The sequence below is a fragment of the Sturnira hondurensis genome, unplaced genomic scaffold (assembly GCF_014824575.4).
Source record: "Sturnira hondurensis isolate 20B ecotype Veracruz unplaced genomic scaffold, ASM1482457v3 Scaffold0019216, whole genome shotgun sequence".
Taxonomy (NCBI): Eukaryota; Metazoa; Chordata; class Mammalia; order Chiroptera; family Phyllostomidae; genus Sturnira; species Sturnira hondurensis.
The window spans coordinates 2,356,581-2,372,911 of NW_028091847.1; the positions used below are offsets into that span (position 1 = coordinate 2,356,581).

Below are 16,331 nucleotides of genomic sequence, written 5' to 3' on the forward strand. Positions count from 1 at the left end.
TCCCTGCAGCACTCCTGTCTCCATCACATCCCTCCATGCTGGAGCCGGGAACTGCTGAGTACCTGCCGTCTTCCCCAGGAGAGGCCTTGGAGGGTGGCGCCCAGCTCTGGAAGCATAAGCCTTACTGTCCATGGGTTTGGCGATTGCCCCTACACTCCTGTTTGCCCCCTAGGGTATTTTACTTTCTCATTTTGGCTTCTCTGCTGACACTTGATCATCCCAAGGAGGTGTTCTGCCTGGATCGAGTGCCTTTCAGGCTGTGCTGCCTCCTGGGGCCTCTTCAGTGCGGCATCCCCAGGAGGCCCCCTTTGCCGCTGTCTCTTCGCCGCTGACCGCGGCTTCAGTCATCGTGGCGAGCGCGTGTCCTGAGCTCTGAACTCCCGGAGTGAGTGTCTCTGAACGCTGACTCAGTAAGTGTGTCCAGTGTGCGCCAGGTGTGTTCCAGGTGCTGGGCCCCACTGTCCGGGCACCTCCATTGTAACTGCTGGCTCAAGGAGCCATACCGCCATTGGAACTGGAAACCCGGAAGCTGTTCTGGATTTTCCTCTCACCTCTCACTTCTAGAATGCGGCCCCTCCTCTCTACTCCCAGGGCCTCGCTGTAGTCCAGGGCCTCGTCCTAACCCGGAGTGTTGAGACGCTGCTCCAGCTGGTCTGTAAAGTGTCCTTGTGCTTTTCCATATGGGTGCAGAGTGCTAAACACTTCAGTCATTCCCAATTGTTACCTGTGAAAAACTTTCAAGGCTCCCTAGGTCCGTCCTTTGTTGTCTGGCCCCTGCTGCCTCTGCCTGAAGCCTTACTCCTTGGGACCCTGCATTCCCACAGGCCAATGACCCTCCCTCGCCCCACGCAGGGTGAGTCCTGGCTGTCTTTATCCAGTTGTGTTGCGTTGGTTTTCCTGCCTGCTGCCCTGCTACACTGTGAACTTCCTGAAGGCACCAGCATCTGTTGGGAGCCTTCCTGGAGGCTCTAGGCACTTGCAAGTGCCCTTCGTTGTCTGATGAATGAAGTAAACACAAGAAGAGCTGCTTTTTTTGGTGGCTGGGATTTTTTCCCCTACACAGCTGAATATTTTAGTCACCAAATCTAGGTGGCTGACTTCAGGACCTGGCACGGGGGTCACACGAAGGCAGCTGGCCTGTCGGGATTGCCGTTGCATCTCCCAGTCTTCACAGTGTGCTTCTGCCAGGGCAGCCATTGTGTCCCTTTGCTGTGACTTCAGGCTCAGGCAGGCAGTGGTTTGGAAGAGAAACTGGCATTGTGACCACAGGGGCTGTACTGCAGTCCTCCCTGAGTTGCCACACATTGGATACCATCCAACGATGTGCTTGAAATGGAGCTCTGGATAATGGGTGCCGTTTCATTAGCGTTATTAGTGTAATTGGTCTGTGGTGTGCACAGAGGCCATGTATCAAATATTCAGGAACCTTCTGATACTCGCATGCAATAGACTGACCTCTTAGCCTGGAGAGTTACCCAAATTTAGCTTTGCAATAAAACAAGAATGTAGGTCCAGGAGGGAAGGGAACGTTTGTAGCATCACTAGCGGTCAAAAATTTGTGGCAGTTTTATGAACTAAATAAAATCTACCATGCTTTAAAATTAGAACCCCGGGAAAGGTCGGTTGAGAGCTAATGCCAGTTCTCAGTGGAAACCGATCGACTGTCACAAATTAGTATTGCAAAGGCAAATAATTGGGTGACTCACAGCTGATTCAAACTTGTGTTCTCTGGGAAGCGTGGCCCCAAGTTTTCCCTGTGACCCCCTCATCGCTGCACCTGCACTCGGTGACTGAGTCACCGCGGTGCAGCCTGGCACAAATGCAGCAGCCACGGATGGTCCCCCGAGAAAAACACCCGCGCGGAGGTGGAGGCAGGCTGTCCCGAGAGCTGACTGAGGTTGATCCCCAAGGATCGCATCCTCCGACCCTCGCCCTCTGTGTAGCCAGGCCTGATTCATAAGATAACATTTAGGAAACTTTGGATTAAATTAAACATCTAAAAGTTGGACCCTTGTCAATGTCTCCAGGCGGTTTCGTCTCTCCCATCCCCGCTTCTGCGCCCTTCAGGTTGCGGGCTTGTCCCTGGCCCTCGCCCCGCTCCAGCCGTGCACACCCGGGTCCCAACCCCCCACCCCGGGCTGTCACGGATCCCTTTCCCCTCCCACCTGGCCACCCCCGGCCAAGGGGCGGAGCTACGGTGGCGCTGGGTGGGGGGGGCCGCGGGGGCGGGGATGCCAGGCAGGAGCGGCGCGGCCGGAGCCGGAGCCTGAGCCGAGCAGCGGCCGGGGCCAGCATGGCGTGGCCCTGCATCAGCCGCCTCTGCTGCCTGGCTCGGCGCTGGAACCAGCTCGACCACTCAGACGTGGCGGTACCTCTGACCCTGCACAACTACTCGGACCTCGAGAACGAAGAGCCGCGTCCGGGTGGTGCTGCCTCGTGTACGGGTGCGTTCCCCGCAGGCATCCGGGACCCCGGCCGGGACGTGCCGCTCACTCAGTACCAGCGGGACTTCGGCGGGTGGCCCGCGCCCGCCAGGACGAGAGATGCGACCCAGGGGCGCAGGCCAGGGGCAGGCGGCCTCAGGAGCAAGTCCCCCGCCTCGCCTGACCGGGGGATCTACGTGCTCCCCATCGGCGATACGGACGCGGCTGCAGCAGCGACCACATCTTACAGGTATGGGGGCCAGGAGCCGTGAGGACTGGATGGCTGGGTGCGAGGGGACGCCCGGAGCCGTCATCCCACACGACTTCAAGAGCGGCGAGCAGCCTCTAAGGTCATTCATTCCCTTTGGTCCATGAGCGCGGCAGCATCTCCTTCGCTGCTCCCTGACCAGCCTCAGAGAGAACGAGCGAGCACCTCCGTTAACATTAACGGGGTGCTCACGACCTCACTCCCAGCCCGCTCCCTCCTTGGGCCGCACCGAGTCAGAAAGCCATGTCTTCACCGAGTTGAAATCTGCTTCCCCTTAACTTCCACCAGGTGGGCCCAGCCATGGGAGTGGCGCGCACAGGCGGACCACCTGAGCTCCTTTTGTTGGTCCTTTGGAGACCTCACTGAGGGCCGCTGACCTGGCTTTCACTGAAGACAGACAGGTCTGCGGGTCCTCCCCACGCCCAGCGCCTTCCAGCTCGGCCCCTGGACACCTGAGGGCTTTCTCCCTCTTTTCATTACAAAACGCAGACATGCTCACTGTAGGAAAATTGGAAATTACAGAAATAAGCCCACCCCAATCTGGTAGTTCCTTCTACCAGGGGTGCCCAATCAGTGGCCTGCGGGGTGCGTGCAGCCCAGATGGCTGTGAATACTGCCATCTGTAAATTTGTGAGATTTTTTTTTTTGTGATTACGCACCACAATGTATTTAATATGTGGCCCCAAGACAACTTTGCTTCTTCCAGTGTGGCACAGAGACACCAAAAGTTTGGACACCCCTGAGGGATGCTAACATGCATTTGAGTGCATGTTCATTTATAATTGTTACAGGGTTAGTTTCTTACTGTGTATGTTGTGGATGTCTGTCCATGCTTCCAGACGTTTTTCCACGACGTGATTTTTAATAGATGTGAAGTATTTCATCCTATAGATATGTTTCTCTATGTAAATACTGTTCATCTACTGTCATGTTATTGAATATTCTGATCTGGGGCTATTACAAACCCTAGTCCTTTGGTCCAGTTACTTCGCTTCCAGGAATTTTCCCTATGTGGGGCAGAGCTAAGGGATGTAAGGTCTGTTGCAACACTGTACAGCAAAAGGTGGAAACAGCCCCACTGTCTTGCTGACAAGGGGACTGGTTAATATGGCTCCCCCATAGGATGGGCCGCTGGGAAGCCCAGGATGCACCAATGACAGAAGCCCTGGCTTCTGGGGACGCATCAAGCCCTGGCCGGGGAGCTCAGCTGGTCAGGGCCTTGTCCTCATACCCACGGTTGCAGGCTTAGTCCTCTCGGGGATCAAACAAGAATCAACGAATGAATGCATAGTTGAGTGGAACAACAGATCGATGCTTCGCTCTCTCTCTAAAACCAGTAAATAAAAACTAGAAAAAAAATAGGTCCACATCAAACGAGCAACGTGCAAAATACCATGCCTGCTACTCTTTGCCTTTTCAGAAGGGATGTTGACATACACCTGTCTACTCAGATAAGCACAGGGTATCCCTGCATGAATGGTGACCAGAGAGAGGCAGAGGGGCGAGGAGGGCGGATCCTGTCCAGAGAGGAAAGAGACCGAGTGACTTTTCTCTCTGCTCTATCTCTTGGACTATGACCTTAAGAAAGAATGTACAGGTGTTACCTTTTAAAAATAAGCAATTTTTTAGAAAAAAATTCCGTGATAAGCATCATTATAGCTAAATCTTTGCTCCTATCATAATTTTTTAGCATAAATTCTTACCTGTGGAATTCAAGGGTAAAGAGATATGAACTTTCCACCTCAGTTTTAGTTTTTTAAAATTAATTATTTTTAAATTGTAATTATTTTATTGTTGTTCAAGTACAGTTGTCTGCATTTACCCCCACTACTCCCCCCTCCCCCACTACAGCCATCCCCACCCCTCTCCCCTGCTTCCACACCCACCTTGGTTTTGTCCGTGTGTCCTTTGTACATGTTCCTGAAAACCCTTCCCCCTCTTCCCGGCCCCCTTCATTATCCCCTCTGGTTACTGTCATATCATTCTTAATTTCAGTGCCTCTGGTTATATTTTGTTTGCTTGTTTTGTTGATTAGCTTCCACTTACATGTGAGATCGTATGGTATTTGTCCCTCACCGCCTGGCTTATTTCACTTAGCACAATGCTCTCCAGTTCCATCCATGCTGTCTCAGCTTTAGTTTTGAGTCAACTGTACTGAGGTACAATTTCCAGACAGTAAAATCCATCCACTCTAAGTGTACAGCTGGGTGGCTTTTGCATAAGCCTGGGCACCACCACCATTATCAAGGCGTGTAGAACATTCTGTCTCCCCAGAGGCTCCTTCCTGGGCCTGCAGTTTTTAAGAGCTTGATAGGGCCCTGGCTCGTGTGGCTCGGAGGATTGAGCATCAGCCTACAAATAGAAAAATCGCCTGTTTGATTCCCTGTCAGGGCTCATGCCTGGGTTGTGGGCTGGGTCCTGAGTTGGGGGTGTGCGAGAGGCAACCAACTGATGTTTCTCTCCCTCTCTTTCTCCCTCTCTTCACTTCTCTTAAAAATAAATGAAATCTTTTTAAAAAAGGACTTGATAGGGACTGGTTGTTGCAGTGTGGGTGTGTGTTCAGGGGCGCATGCTCTCAGTTGTGGGGGAGCTGGGGGCAGGGCAGGAGGGGTCAGTTCCAGCTGCTGCACCAGGTGGCCCTGAGCAGGCTGGAGGGGCCTGCACGGTGAGGCCTGGAAGGCCAAGGTCCTGGGTGTGCAGCGCCTTCCCGTGGCTGATGTTCTAGGTGCCAGGAGCAGAACAGGGGGTGGTGCACTCAGGGAGCAGCTTCAGCTCAGGGAGGGAAGCACGTTCTAATAATGAGAATTGACAATGGGGCCGCTGGCTCCCGTGGTGCTGAGCTCCCCTCACTGGGATGTTCTAGCAATGGCTTGGCTTCAGAAGTGGCCCCTCGCCTGTGGTGAGCAGATGGCGGGTCTGAATGTCCTACTGGTCCTCCCGGCTCCAGTCACACTAGAGGCACTAATTATTGCTCTTCTTAACATGTACTGGGCACCAGGCTCGGGACTGACTTCACAGTGACGCTCTGGGATTGGCTCAGTTCTTGCAGGCTCCATCTCACAGACCAGGGACTTGAGCGGCTGGCACACACTCCCGGAGAGCAGGCAGTGAAACCCCATGTGTCTTGCCTTGATCAGTTTTTTTAAAAGGTATTATTTATTTACTTTTAGAGAGAGGGGGAAGGAAAAAGAAGGAAACATCAGTGTGAGAGAAAAACATCAATCAGTTGCGTCTGGCATGCCCCCAGCTGGGGACTTGGCATGCCACTGTGGGCATGTGCCCTGACCGGGAATCGAACCAGCAACCCCTCCGTCTGCAGGATGCCCAACCCACTGAGCCATGCCAGTCATGGCCCAGAGACGAAATTTGCAGCCCCCACAGGTTATCCCCTAAGATGCTGCCTCCTCTGAGCCACTTGGTTTCTTGAATGGTGTCCTGCAGTGGTGGCCCCACTTTCTGCTGTATAAACCTGGTGGGACACTGGGCCTCTCTGCCCCTTTTCTCACTTGTGAATCGTGAGAGCTTGGCTTCCTGGTCCCCAAACCCCGAGAGACACAGTACCACTGCCGCACGTGCTCCCCCCCGCACGAGGCCAGCTGGCCTCTGTCCCAGCTGTAGCCTGGCCTGTGCGACCTTTCCTGCCTGCCCTCTTGCAAGGTGCACCTGACCTACGTGAGCTGTTCCCCGCAGTGTCAGAGCAGTCGTGGCCGCTGCACCCAGCAGGCCTGGCCCGGCCCCTGGTCTCCACATGAGAAACCACCTGCCTCACTTGCTGGGCCACACAGGCACACGGGGTCCTGCCTGCAGCCAGCCCGCCGTCTCCTCCGGCGTGGCCCTTCTTCAATCCTCCCCCAGAATTCCGTGCCTGCTGGTCGGCACCTTGGGCCCAGGTCTAGCGCCACCCACTCTAGGAAGAGCTCCTTCCTCAGTCATCTCCCTGCTCCCTTCCCCAGGGAGTGGCCGGAGGGCCGACTGCGGGGTGCCACAAGCCTCAACTCCCAGGTCTCCCAGTGCCCACCATGAAGGCTCACACTTCGTGACATGATCAGTAACCCTGCTTTCCAGCCGAGGGGATGAAGGTTCTGAGAGGTTAAGCGGTTTGTGTGAAGCGATGTCGAGAGGCCTCTGGGTCCTCAGCCCAGGGCTCTCCGAGTGGCCCTGGGTGGCCCGCTGCCCTCAGTGAGAGGGGTGGCAGCCCTCGGGGTCCTGCTGAGACCTACATGAGGTGGGCAGTGGTAGAATCTGCTTGGTTATGGGAGGAGGCACAGTGGCCTAGGCTAGTCCTAGTTGTTGTTGTGTTGTTGTTTTTAATTTACCTTTAGAAAGAGGGGGAGGGAGGGAGAGAAATATCAAAGTGCTAGCGACTGGCTGCTTCTCACGTGCCCCCAACCCAGGACATGCCCTGACTGGGAATCGAACTGGGGACCCTTCGGTGCCGAGGCCAGCACTCAGTCCACTGAGCCAGACCAGCCAGGGCAGTCCTACATTTTCATTACCTTTTTAGAAAGATTTTGTTTATTTATTTATTTATTCTTAGAGAGGGTAGCGCAGGGAGAAGGAGAGGGAGAGAAACATCAGTGTGTGACAGAAACATTGACTGGCTGCCTCTTGCACACCCACAACTGGGGACCGGCCCACAACTCAGGTGTGTATGCCCTGAGAATCAATCCGACGAATTGTTTTGCTTTATGAGACGAAGCCCATCCAAACTACACTGGTCAGGGCTTTTACCTTCTGGACCGGCCTTCCTCTCTCCTGATCAGTCCGCAGGTGCTGCTCATTCTGTCCTTGGTCCCTTCTGTGTCCCTGCTACAGCCCCTCTCACCGGGGCCCTGGCCCTGGCCCCGGCAGGCCCCGCTGCAGCACCAGCCACAGGAACTGCTCCAGCCCCTGCCCCGTCACTTCCCACTCAGGGACGCCCGCTCTGGGACGCCCGCAGCCACCCTGGGGCAGCAGTTTGGGATGCCAAGCCCAAGGCCCAGCTAATGTTTGGGGACAGAAGGGCACACCCAGGGAGGACCTGCTTCCCCAGGAGAACCGGAGCAGCAGATGGCTCAGGCATCTGGTCTTTGGAACCTTGCAGCCTCCGGAGCAAGAATGATCTACTGGGGCCCGGGCCCCGGCCCAGCTCGCCTCCTGGCACCAGACAGCCGCCCTGCACACGCAGCCCGCCTGTGTGGGCCAGCTGTGCCCCTGCCGTGGAGAAAAGGCAGCTTTGTTGACCTTGGCCCCCAAACCCAGCCAGAGCTGTGGGTGGGGTGAGAAGGGAGCAGATCCAGCCCACGCATGGGTGTTGCTCCAGCCAGGTGGACACTTTTCCACAGAACGTGGCCTTGACTGGGTGTTCTGGTGGGCACAGCAGGTCTCTGCCTTGCTGCGCTCACCAGCCAGTTGTGGAGTTGTACAGTTAAAATAGGTCTTTTTCATTCAGAGGAACTGAGAAGTTAAGTCTTCGGTGCTCTACTCCGAGGACACGGAGGCAAGCGGTCAGCCTTGTCCCTGCCTCCCAGGGAGCCAGCTTGCCCTGCTGCGCACCCACGCTCAAGTGCAGAGCCCTGCAAAGAGCCAGAACGCCCTACAGGTTTTTGTCATGGTCACTGATTTATTCTCTTTTGAAGCAGTTAATAAAATTATTTTTGCCCTGGCTGGTGTAGCTCAGTGGATTGAGCGCGGGCCTGCGAACCAGACGATCGCGGTTCGATTCCCAGTCAGGGCACATGCTTGGGTTGCAGGCCAGTTTCCGGCAGGAGCCAGTTCCCTGCAGGGGATGCACGAGAAGCAACCATACATTGATATTTCCTTCCTCTCTCCTTCCCTTCCCCTCTAAAGATAAATGAATAAAATATTTTAAAAAATTATTTTTAATTTAATTTAAATTGTTCAAGTAGTTTTCTGCCTTTTACCCGATCCCAGCCCGCCTCTGCAGCCCTCCCCACCTCCCTCCTGTTTCCACCCCCCCTTGTTTTTATCCATGTGTCCTTTATACTTGTTCCTGCAATAATAAGGCAAATTATTAAAAACTAAACATAAAAAAAAGCCTTACTTTCCTTCTCACTGGCAGCCAGGTATGGATGGCTTTGCTGTGCTGGGCGCTGTCCTTCCGGGCCAGCACTGCCTCCGGACGTAGGGCCACCAGTGACCCGTGTTGGAAGTGAGCCGTCTTCCCTGGTTCCAGGCCTCTAAGGCTCCCTAAAGTGGCTGGGGAGCTCCCTTAATAGGGAGCACCGGAGGGAAGGGCCCGATGTTTGTCTCTGAGGCTCAGCGCCCACCAGGTGCCTGCAGTGTGGGGCGAATAAGATCCAAGTGCTAACGGAGCTCCTTCCTGACTCCCTGCCGCAGCTGCCAGAGCCGGTTGCTCATTTGCAGCAAGGGAGTTCAGGTTCCCCTACTTAATTGGGGGGAGGGGAGGGCACAGGTCAGGTGAGCGGACTTTACAGTGGATGAGGCGGGGAGCCAGGCTGGTCAGCTAGACGAACTTTCTCCAGAGAAGTGGCTCTGCCTAGGGAGTGCCCCTCCTCCCTATGTTTTTTTTTTTTTTTTTTAAAGATTTTGTTTAGTTTAGAGAGGTGGGAAGGGAGAGAGGTACATTGATCAGTTGTCTGCTGCACACCCCCAGCTGGGGTCCTGGCCCTGACTAGGAATTGAACCTGTGACATTTTGGTTTGCAGGCCAGCACTCAATCCACTGGACCACACCCGCCAGGGCTGTTTTGTTTTTACATAGGTATGTTGATTTTAGAGAGGAGGGAAGGAGAGTGCAAGCATGTGACATAGGTGTGAGAGAGAAACATTGATTGGTCTCCTCCCATACACACCCCAACCAGGGATTGAACCTACAACCTAGGTATGTGCCCTGACCAGGAATCAACCCGCAACCTTTTGGTGTACAGGATGATGCTCCAACCAACTGAGCCACACCAGCCAGGGCTCCTAGTCGTTTTTGTGAAGAGAAAAAGGAGCACCTGGAGCTGAAGCAGGACTTGAGCAGTGGGCACAGCCAAGAATATTCCAAGCAGCACAGGGCAAGGGCAGTGGCCCCTGCACCGTCAGGGGACGGGGTGGCTGGCCCTGTGTGAGGCTGTGACCGTGTTCTCTGCTTCAGACAGGAATTTCAGGCCTGGACTGGGGTGAAGCCATCAAGATCCACGAAGGCAAAACCCAGCACGGTTATCACAACCCAGAGCTCCAGATGGGACGGCAGCCCTGGGGCCAGCTTCCAGGTCAGCCAGCAGCTGGTGCTGCAGGGCAAGGGGCTGGGCACCTTGGGGACAGGCCTTTTCTGGGTTGCAGACTAGGAGTCACATTTACTGGTGCAAAATGGCAGTATGGCTGGGGCAGCAGTGTCCTGAGCATCCAGTCATCCGCCCAACGAACAAGGGCCTTCTTTGTTACTGGCCAGGCGGGTCTCCCCCCGAGGGCTGGCTTCTCGGGTGCACAGGCTCTTTCCCTCCTCCGTCCCAGCCTTTCCCTTGGCCACTGAGCAGCAGTGACAGGCATTTGTGGAAGATGGAGGCAGAGGGGAACCATTCAGCTTCCTGATTCCACCCCAAGGCAGCTTCAGGGAGCAGGATGGAAAGTCCATGTGCCATGTGTGACCTGCTAATGCAGTGACCCTGCCCACTGCAGAGGGTCCCCTGCAGACCCTTTAGGTTAGTAGTCTCAGTTCCTGGAAGACAAAGGGGAAGTGCTTTCCTGGAGCTGGGGGAGTGCAAGTGGAGGAGGCCCAGTGACATGTGGGCACATTTTGTTTTCTAGGTGCCTGAGGCAAGGAAGAAGTTCACTCCTAACCCCTCAGCCATTTTTCAGGCTTCAGCTCCCCGGATCCTCCACGTGTGACAGCCCAGCATCGAGGCGTGCCGCTGGGCCGGGATGGGGGTCAAAGCCGCCTCACCAGGACACTGGGGCGGGAGCTCCGATGGACAGTCCCCTGCTGCCGGAGGGGAAGGGCTCGTCTTTCTCACCGTGGGCGCCGTCCCAGCTCTCCCAGCTGCCACCAGGCTCCAGAGGCCTGTGCACAGCAGAGGCACAGACAGACATGGCACCACCAGGCTCAACGCTGGACCTCAGCCATCCTCTTCCTCCTCGAAGAAGGAAGTGTGTGGAAGGCTTCTGGTCTTTTAAAATTGCCTTTTTTTAGACACCCTTCAGTTTTTAAATCTGGAGAACTTGAGGACCAATTCTGGTGAGAACTGAATTAGTTGGTCCAGAGGGGCTGAGGCATGTGGCCTTAACAGGTCCTTGGAAGAACCAGTCGTGTCCACTTTGTTTTCCCAGCTGCATGATAATGTCATCACCTACGGGAGGTAACCCAAGGGAATGACTGTCCTACAAACGGCCCCACGCGTTCAAGTTGTAGAAGAAATCTTAGGTTATCACCTGCCTGTGATTCATGATAATCAGTAAGTGACTTCCGAAAGAAGACGATACCAATCACAGGGTTTCCCTTTCAAAGACACAATTTACGGCCAAGATCCCTTGGACTATGTTTTACCAACGCATTAGCATTTCTTGGGATGAGTGCTCGAAGTAGGGAACTGAATGCCACTTCTGTTGTGCAAGGTTTCTGAGCCCCACATTCTATTTCCAGTTCCAGTTTTTCCCTACATTGATAATTTGAAGGAAACCACCCCCCACCCGAAGAGCTGGGAGTTTCTAGAAGACCACCGCCTCAGCCTCCGTCCCTGCAAGACCAGCCTTGACCGCCGTGCCCACCTGGCCTGCCCACTACAGTGACCGGCAGCTCACTCTTGTCTTTGGAAAGCTCTGGCCTTTCTCCGGAAGTCCCACCAGTATTTGTGATGGGGAGTGAGGGGGTCAGCCTGGGGAACGAGCCTGGTCCCGTTTGCATTGCAGCCCTGCAAACACTTGGAAGGAGTTTAGTCCCTTCTTAAAGATCAGAGCCACAGCTTAGGCCAATTTTGGTGGAAAAAACTTGAGAATTTCCCTTTGGATCTGTGTCCCTCTCCAGCCCATGGGTGGCTCCAGTCTGGAGCACTTACTTAAGCCATAAGAGGTGGCATTCAGGTCTCAGAACCACCTCAGAGTGCAGGTGGGGCTGTTTCCCCCGCTCAGGCCGCAAACCCGCAGAGGTGCTAGCGCTGCAGGCACAGCCCTACCCCTCGTTCCAGCAAAGGAAATGGATGCTCTGAGAACACTGGGAGGGAAAATCACAACCATCTGCTCACAGAGTTCTTTCAGACCGCATCGGCTCTTTAGATGTTTCTAAGAGACTGCCTGCTGGGCATTCTGTGGGATGTGAACACGTTAACTGAACAACCTCAGATTTTACTAACGTGCAAAAATGTACTGTTTCAATTTCTTCATCATTTCTTTAATTATAAACAAGCACTTTCTCCTATGACTTCCTTCATCCTCCCCATGGTAATAAGGACTGTAAATTCCTCCGCTGCTGCTGCTGGTATCCCTGGAGGCTTGTCAAGACCGGAAACGCTTGCTTTGGGCTGCAGTCGACATTGGTGTCACATGCAGTCCTTCACAAAACCCACCAACCTAGCCTGTCACCCCCCTCCCCCACCCATGTCCTCACTCCCAGGAGCCTAGGGTAGAACAACTGTCTGAAGCTGGTCTTGGGCTCTGGTCTTGCCTTCTCTGCTCATTCGCTGTGCATGGTTTCCATTTCCTATCTCCACAACCAGGCTAATCCCTACCTCTCTAAGAAAACTCCTGTTTAGGTGCAGGGTGCTTCGTAAACAACCAACAGAGCACAGCTGGGGTCAGTTCTTTCCTGCCCAGGCACCCCTCCCCCCTTCCCCAGGGAGCGGCTCTGTTCTCTTGTGCTTTGCTCCACCTACTCCAATGCCACCGGCACAACCCCTCTCACTAGACCCTGCCTGGCCCACTGTGCACCTGACAGTGCCCCTCCCTCCCTGGGAGCCTGTCTGGGAAGCCCACTCATTCTTCTGCCATCCAGTCCATGGTCTGCTGTATCCCAGCGGGGACATGGTGGGCCTGCTCCATTCCGGCATAACCACATGCCCAAGAACCTTTCTGGACGCCCTAGAACAGACGGCTTTTCAATATCCGACCCGGTAACCTTCCTTACCAGACCAAATATGGAGATCAGGGTTCGGAAGAAACTTCATCTCTGAAGCTAGGTCTCAGTAAGCCCTAACATGGTGTTTAGCCTCAAGATGGAAATTTATGGGTAATTTCCCACATTTTACACTTTATTTACTAATGTTCTATATAAGCATTTTTGTATTGAATTCTGTAAAAAGTTTTTAAAAATAAAAAGCTCAACCTGTTAGCTGATTGCAGCTGAAAGAGCTCACCATTAACAACCCGAACCCCAAGACAGCACCGCCAGCAGCTGCCTGTGGCACCTGTGAGGCTGCGCTGCCCACTGGCCCAAGGGGACCCCCAAGGTCCTCCCACCTGCAGTCATTCAGAGCAAGGTGCCTCATCTCCGTGCTCTGTGGTGCTTCAAACAAAACCCACCACAAACATCAACACTTCCATTCCCACAATAACTCCACAATTGCAGGCCTGACTTCAGAAAGTTTTTGAGAAAGCCTGGACCGGCTGGCAGGCAGCCCTGCAGCCTGTGCTGGGCAGGTGGGGCGACCTTTGGGCAGCCGACCCTGCTGGCCCAGCTCCCCCCTGCAGTGAGAGGGAGGCCCCAGTTAAGGTGCTGCCTGGGGCATGAATGTTTGCCTGCTCTGTGGCTCCTGTCAAACCTGGGGCAGAGACACCATTCAGGGAGGGAGCTGAGCCCCCACTCTCCTTCGTCCAGGCGGTTCTCCTCCCTGCGGGTTGACACAAAGTCGGGTGCCAAGAAAGCTGTGCCCCCTGCGTTTCGCAATGCCTCCTGCCGAGGAGGGGGCGCTTTCGAAGCCTTTAGTTTCTTCCTGAGGGTGGATACAGAAAGTCCTCATTCTCACAAACGTTCTGGCGTTTTTGCCAATCTTTTTAGCCATTATGATGGCAGATGGTTGCAGTGGGACTGTTGCAGGAGTAACTTCTTCAGGACACAGGTGTGGGTCAACTCCACCCCACCAGACAAACCAGTGAGCCTGCCACCCAGGAGCTGCTCTTCCCTCTTGGCCTTGGCTCGGCGTTGTTTTCCTTTACCCCAAGCCGACACATCAGAATGTCCAAGGTCAACATGCATCTTCCCCAAATTTTCAGACTTCTACGAAACTGTTCCCCTTTTCTTGCACAGCCTCAAGTTCTTTTTGGGAAGAAGAGGAAGACTTCAACACATAAGTACCTGTCTCTTTACCCCATTCTGGCTTTCCGACCTAATGTAAGAAGAACCCCCCAAAGTGTATGTAGCACTTCAAACTAAGAAAACCCATCACAAATACTAAAAGATTTATTGTAGATATTTTTGTTACACAATATGATACAAGTACAGTTAAAACACTAACACAAATAGAGATTAATTCATTTAATATTTCTTTTGCAAAAAGATAATTTCTCTAGGCCTCCACCCCTGGAGGATGCCTGTTCCATCTGGATGAAACCCTCCGCCCGCAGAGCCGTCACCACCCACGCCCACGGCCAGATGGGTCTGTGCACTGGGCCCTTGCCCGGGCGTTCCCACAGAGACCTGCCCTTGCCTCACCCAAAAGACTCCCTCCTACACCTGAAACCCTCAGATGCGGAACAAGAGGGTGACTTCTCACCCTGTCACTCCCCGCCTTCTTTCCCTGACAAACATCTGCAGGACTGGTGAAAACGAACGGTCGCCTGGGTAAGTTTCTTTATGCTCCCGGGCTTCAAACGGTCTCCGAGCAGCTTCCCGATAGAATAAATCAATCCCTTTCCTTCCACAGACTGTTAGGAAGCCTGGGCCAGAGTCTCTCTAAATGGAACCAGACACCATCCAGGTAGACACCTAACCTTCCTCTTCCTCCTCTCCGCTTCTCCACCCACTGTGGACAGTCTTTTCTCACGGCCTCTGGGCAGACCCCCCTGTCTTTTGGCTTCAGCAGAAATCTCTCTCCCTTTAAGGCACTCACAACTGTTCTCTTTGAAACCCCTTCCTTCTTGTGAAAAACTTGGTAAGAACAGGACACGGACCCAAGGACAATCCCAGCAGGCCTGTCACAGGAGCTGGTCCCTGTCGCTCAGCACAGACCAGCAGCAGAAGCCCCTGCAGCCCACGCAAACGGTGAGGACCAGCTCTCTGCCGGGCACACGCAGAGCTCACACCAGTCTGCCGAGAGCCCGGGTGTGTGGGTGTTGTCTACTACGAACACAGTATGCTTCCTGCTTGTAGCCAGACCTTTCCAGGCCAGGGCTGCGATCCACCATCCCCGACCTGCGCTTGTCTGCCCCTTGTCTCCAAGACTGGTTGTAGTAGCGCTCCTGTGCTCTGCAAACAAAGAATTCTGCTCCGTCTGCAACCGCCCAGGCCTCTGTGTTTCCCACGTTGCCACGTCCTGCCGCTGATGGACGTGGACTGAGCACAGACCCCCACACCGTGGCCACCCACCCCAGGCTGAAGCCTAGTCCTTCTCCAGATGTAACCAGGGCAACTGCGGGGGCTGCCTGCAACCCCAGCCCCCGACATGGGTGAAGTCTCTAGCCTGCCGGATTCATGTTCTGCCTCCTAGAAGGAAGCTTGGGCCCAAGGTGTCCCCATGAAGACACCCCGAGGAGAGAGGAACCTGAGACACATGGCCCGGCCCAGCTCAGGAGCCTCTTGTGGCGCTGCACAGAGTGCACAAATGCAAGCTGACAGAGCACGCACCCATGGCTTCACTCTGGAATCAGGAGACTCTGTCCTGAAGGCATCTGACCTGGGAATGGACACTCTGGTAGACACACTGAGTCAGGTGGAGGCAATGAACGGGCCGGCAGCTGGGGTGCTCTGAGGCACAGAAAACCACCCCTGGCTCCAAACAGAAGAGACTGCGGTTTAAAGCTTCAGATACAGCTCCAGATCCTGCTCTTCCAGGGGCACGTTCCTGCCACTCACTGATCTTCATTCAGTAACCCCATGTGTTTGTTGGTGAGGAAGTCCAGGAAAGGAATGTTGCAGATGGCCTGGTGAATATTACTCACTGTAATTTCTTTGGGAATCCTGGTTCAAAAAAACAAAGGCTGTTAGGTATGATTCTCTCTAGCATCTAGTAAGTTAAACAATTCATCTAAAGGACCAACTCCTGCACAGGCCCTGACACATGGGGATACGGTTGAGTGACAAATGTGGTTTAGGGCCACCTGGGGACAGGAGTGGCCAGGTGTGTTCTCCCTCTCCTCTCCTATTAATCCTTTGTGTGGTGAAGATCTGGCCTGCCCTCTTTGGTCAGTCTGATTCAGGACTCAGAGCTGTCTCCCCAGTCACAAGTGTGAGATGGATTTTAAGAAGTTGGTTGAATAATTAAGAAAAAAAGATGCTGAGGACTGAGAAAAAGTGAAGTGTAACAGAACAATGGTATTTCTGTAATTCCGTCTCAGCAGACCGAGAGCTGCGTCAGCACCCACAGTACTCTGGGATGTCTCCCGTCTCTCGGTGAGAAGGAGATGAAGTCACGCCAGGCCAAGTGTGCTGTCAAATGTTCCCATCAAAAGTACCCAAGTCCCCATTTAAGAAAAAGAAGATCAAAACTATGAACAGTAAAGTAACAACAAACTCACAACTATCAATAACTGAACCAAAAAAAAACCAAA

At 54.0% G+C, this 16,331-nt stretch overlaps 2 protein-coding genes across 5 annotated transcripts in view; one reads left to right on the forward strand and one right to left on the reverse strand.

The window, feature by feature from the left end:
- The first annotated feature begins 2,276 nt into the window (after window positions 1–2,276).
- On the forward strand, window positions 2,277–12,907 carry MAP6D1 (MAP6 domain containing 1). The gene is made up of 3 exons (XM_037027626.1): window positions 2,277–2,673; window positions 9,793–9,910; window positions 10,446–12,907. The coding sequence occupies exons 1-3, from the start codon at window positions 2,294–2,296 to the stop codon at window positions 10,524–10,526; spliced, it is 579 nt and encodes a 192-aa protein (XP_036883521.1). The 5' UTR covers window positions 2,277–2,293; the 3' UTR covers window positions 10,527–12,907.
- Window positions 12,908–14,004: 1,097 nt separating this feature from the next.
- YEATS2 (YEATS domain containing 2) overlaps window positions 14,005–16,331 on the reverse strand; it is an 87,408-nt gene continuing 85,081 nt past the window's right edge. For 2 of the 4 annotated variants that reach the window (XM_037070966.1, XM_037070967.1), the window contains exon 31: window positions 14,005–15,741. In XM_037070966.1, coding sequence (XP_036926861.1) covers window positions 15,633–15,741 — 109 coding nt within the window. In that variant the 3' untranslated portion in view covers window positions 14,005–15,632. The remainder of the gene's footprint in view (window positions 15,742–16,331) is intronic. The other 2 variants (XM_037070968.1, XM_037070969.1) reach the window with 1 other exon arrangement.

What these genes read in the sequence shown, in the direction of transcription:
- MAP6D1 (XM_037027626.1), top strand. Translation starts at nt 2,294, where the DNA reads ATGGCGTGGCCCTGCATCAGCCGCCTCTGCTGCCTGGCTCGGCGCTGG. An exon ending in GCAGCGACCACATCTTACAG is followed by an intron (nt 2,674 to 9,792) that starts GTATGGGGGCCA and finishes TCTCTGCTTCAG; the next exon opens with ACAGGAATTTCAGGCCTGGA. An exon ending in GCCCTGGGGCCAGCTTCCAG is followed by an intron (nt 9,911 to 10,445) that starts GTCAGCCAGCAG and finishes TTTGTTTTCTAG; the next exon opens with GTGCCTGAGGCAAGGAAGAA.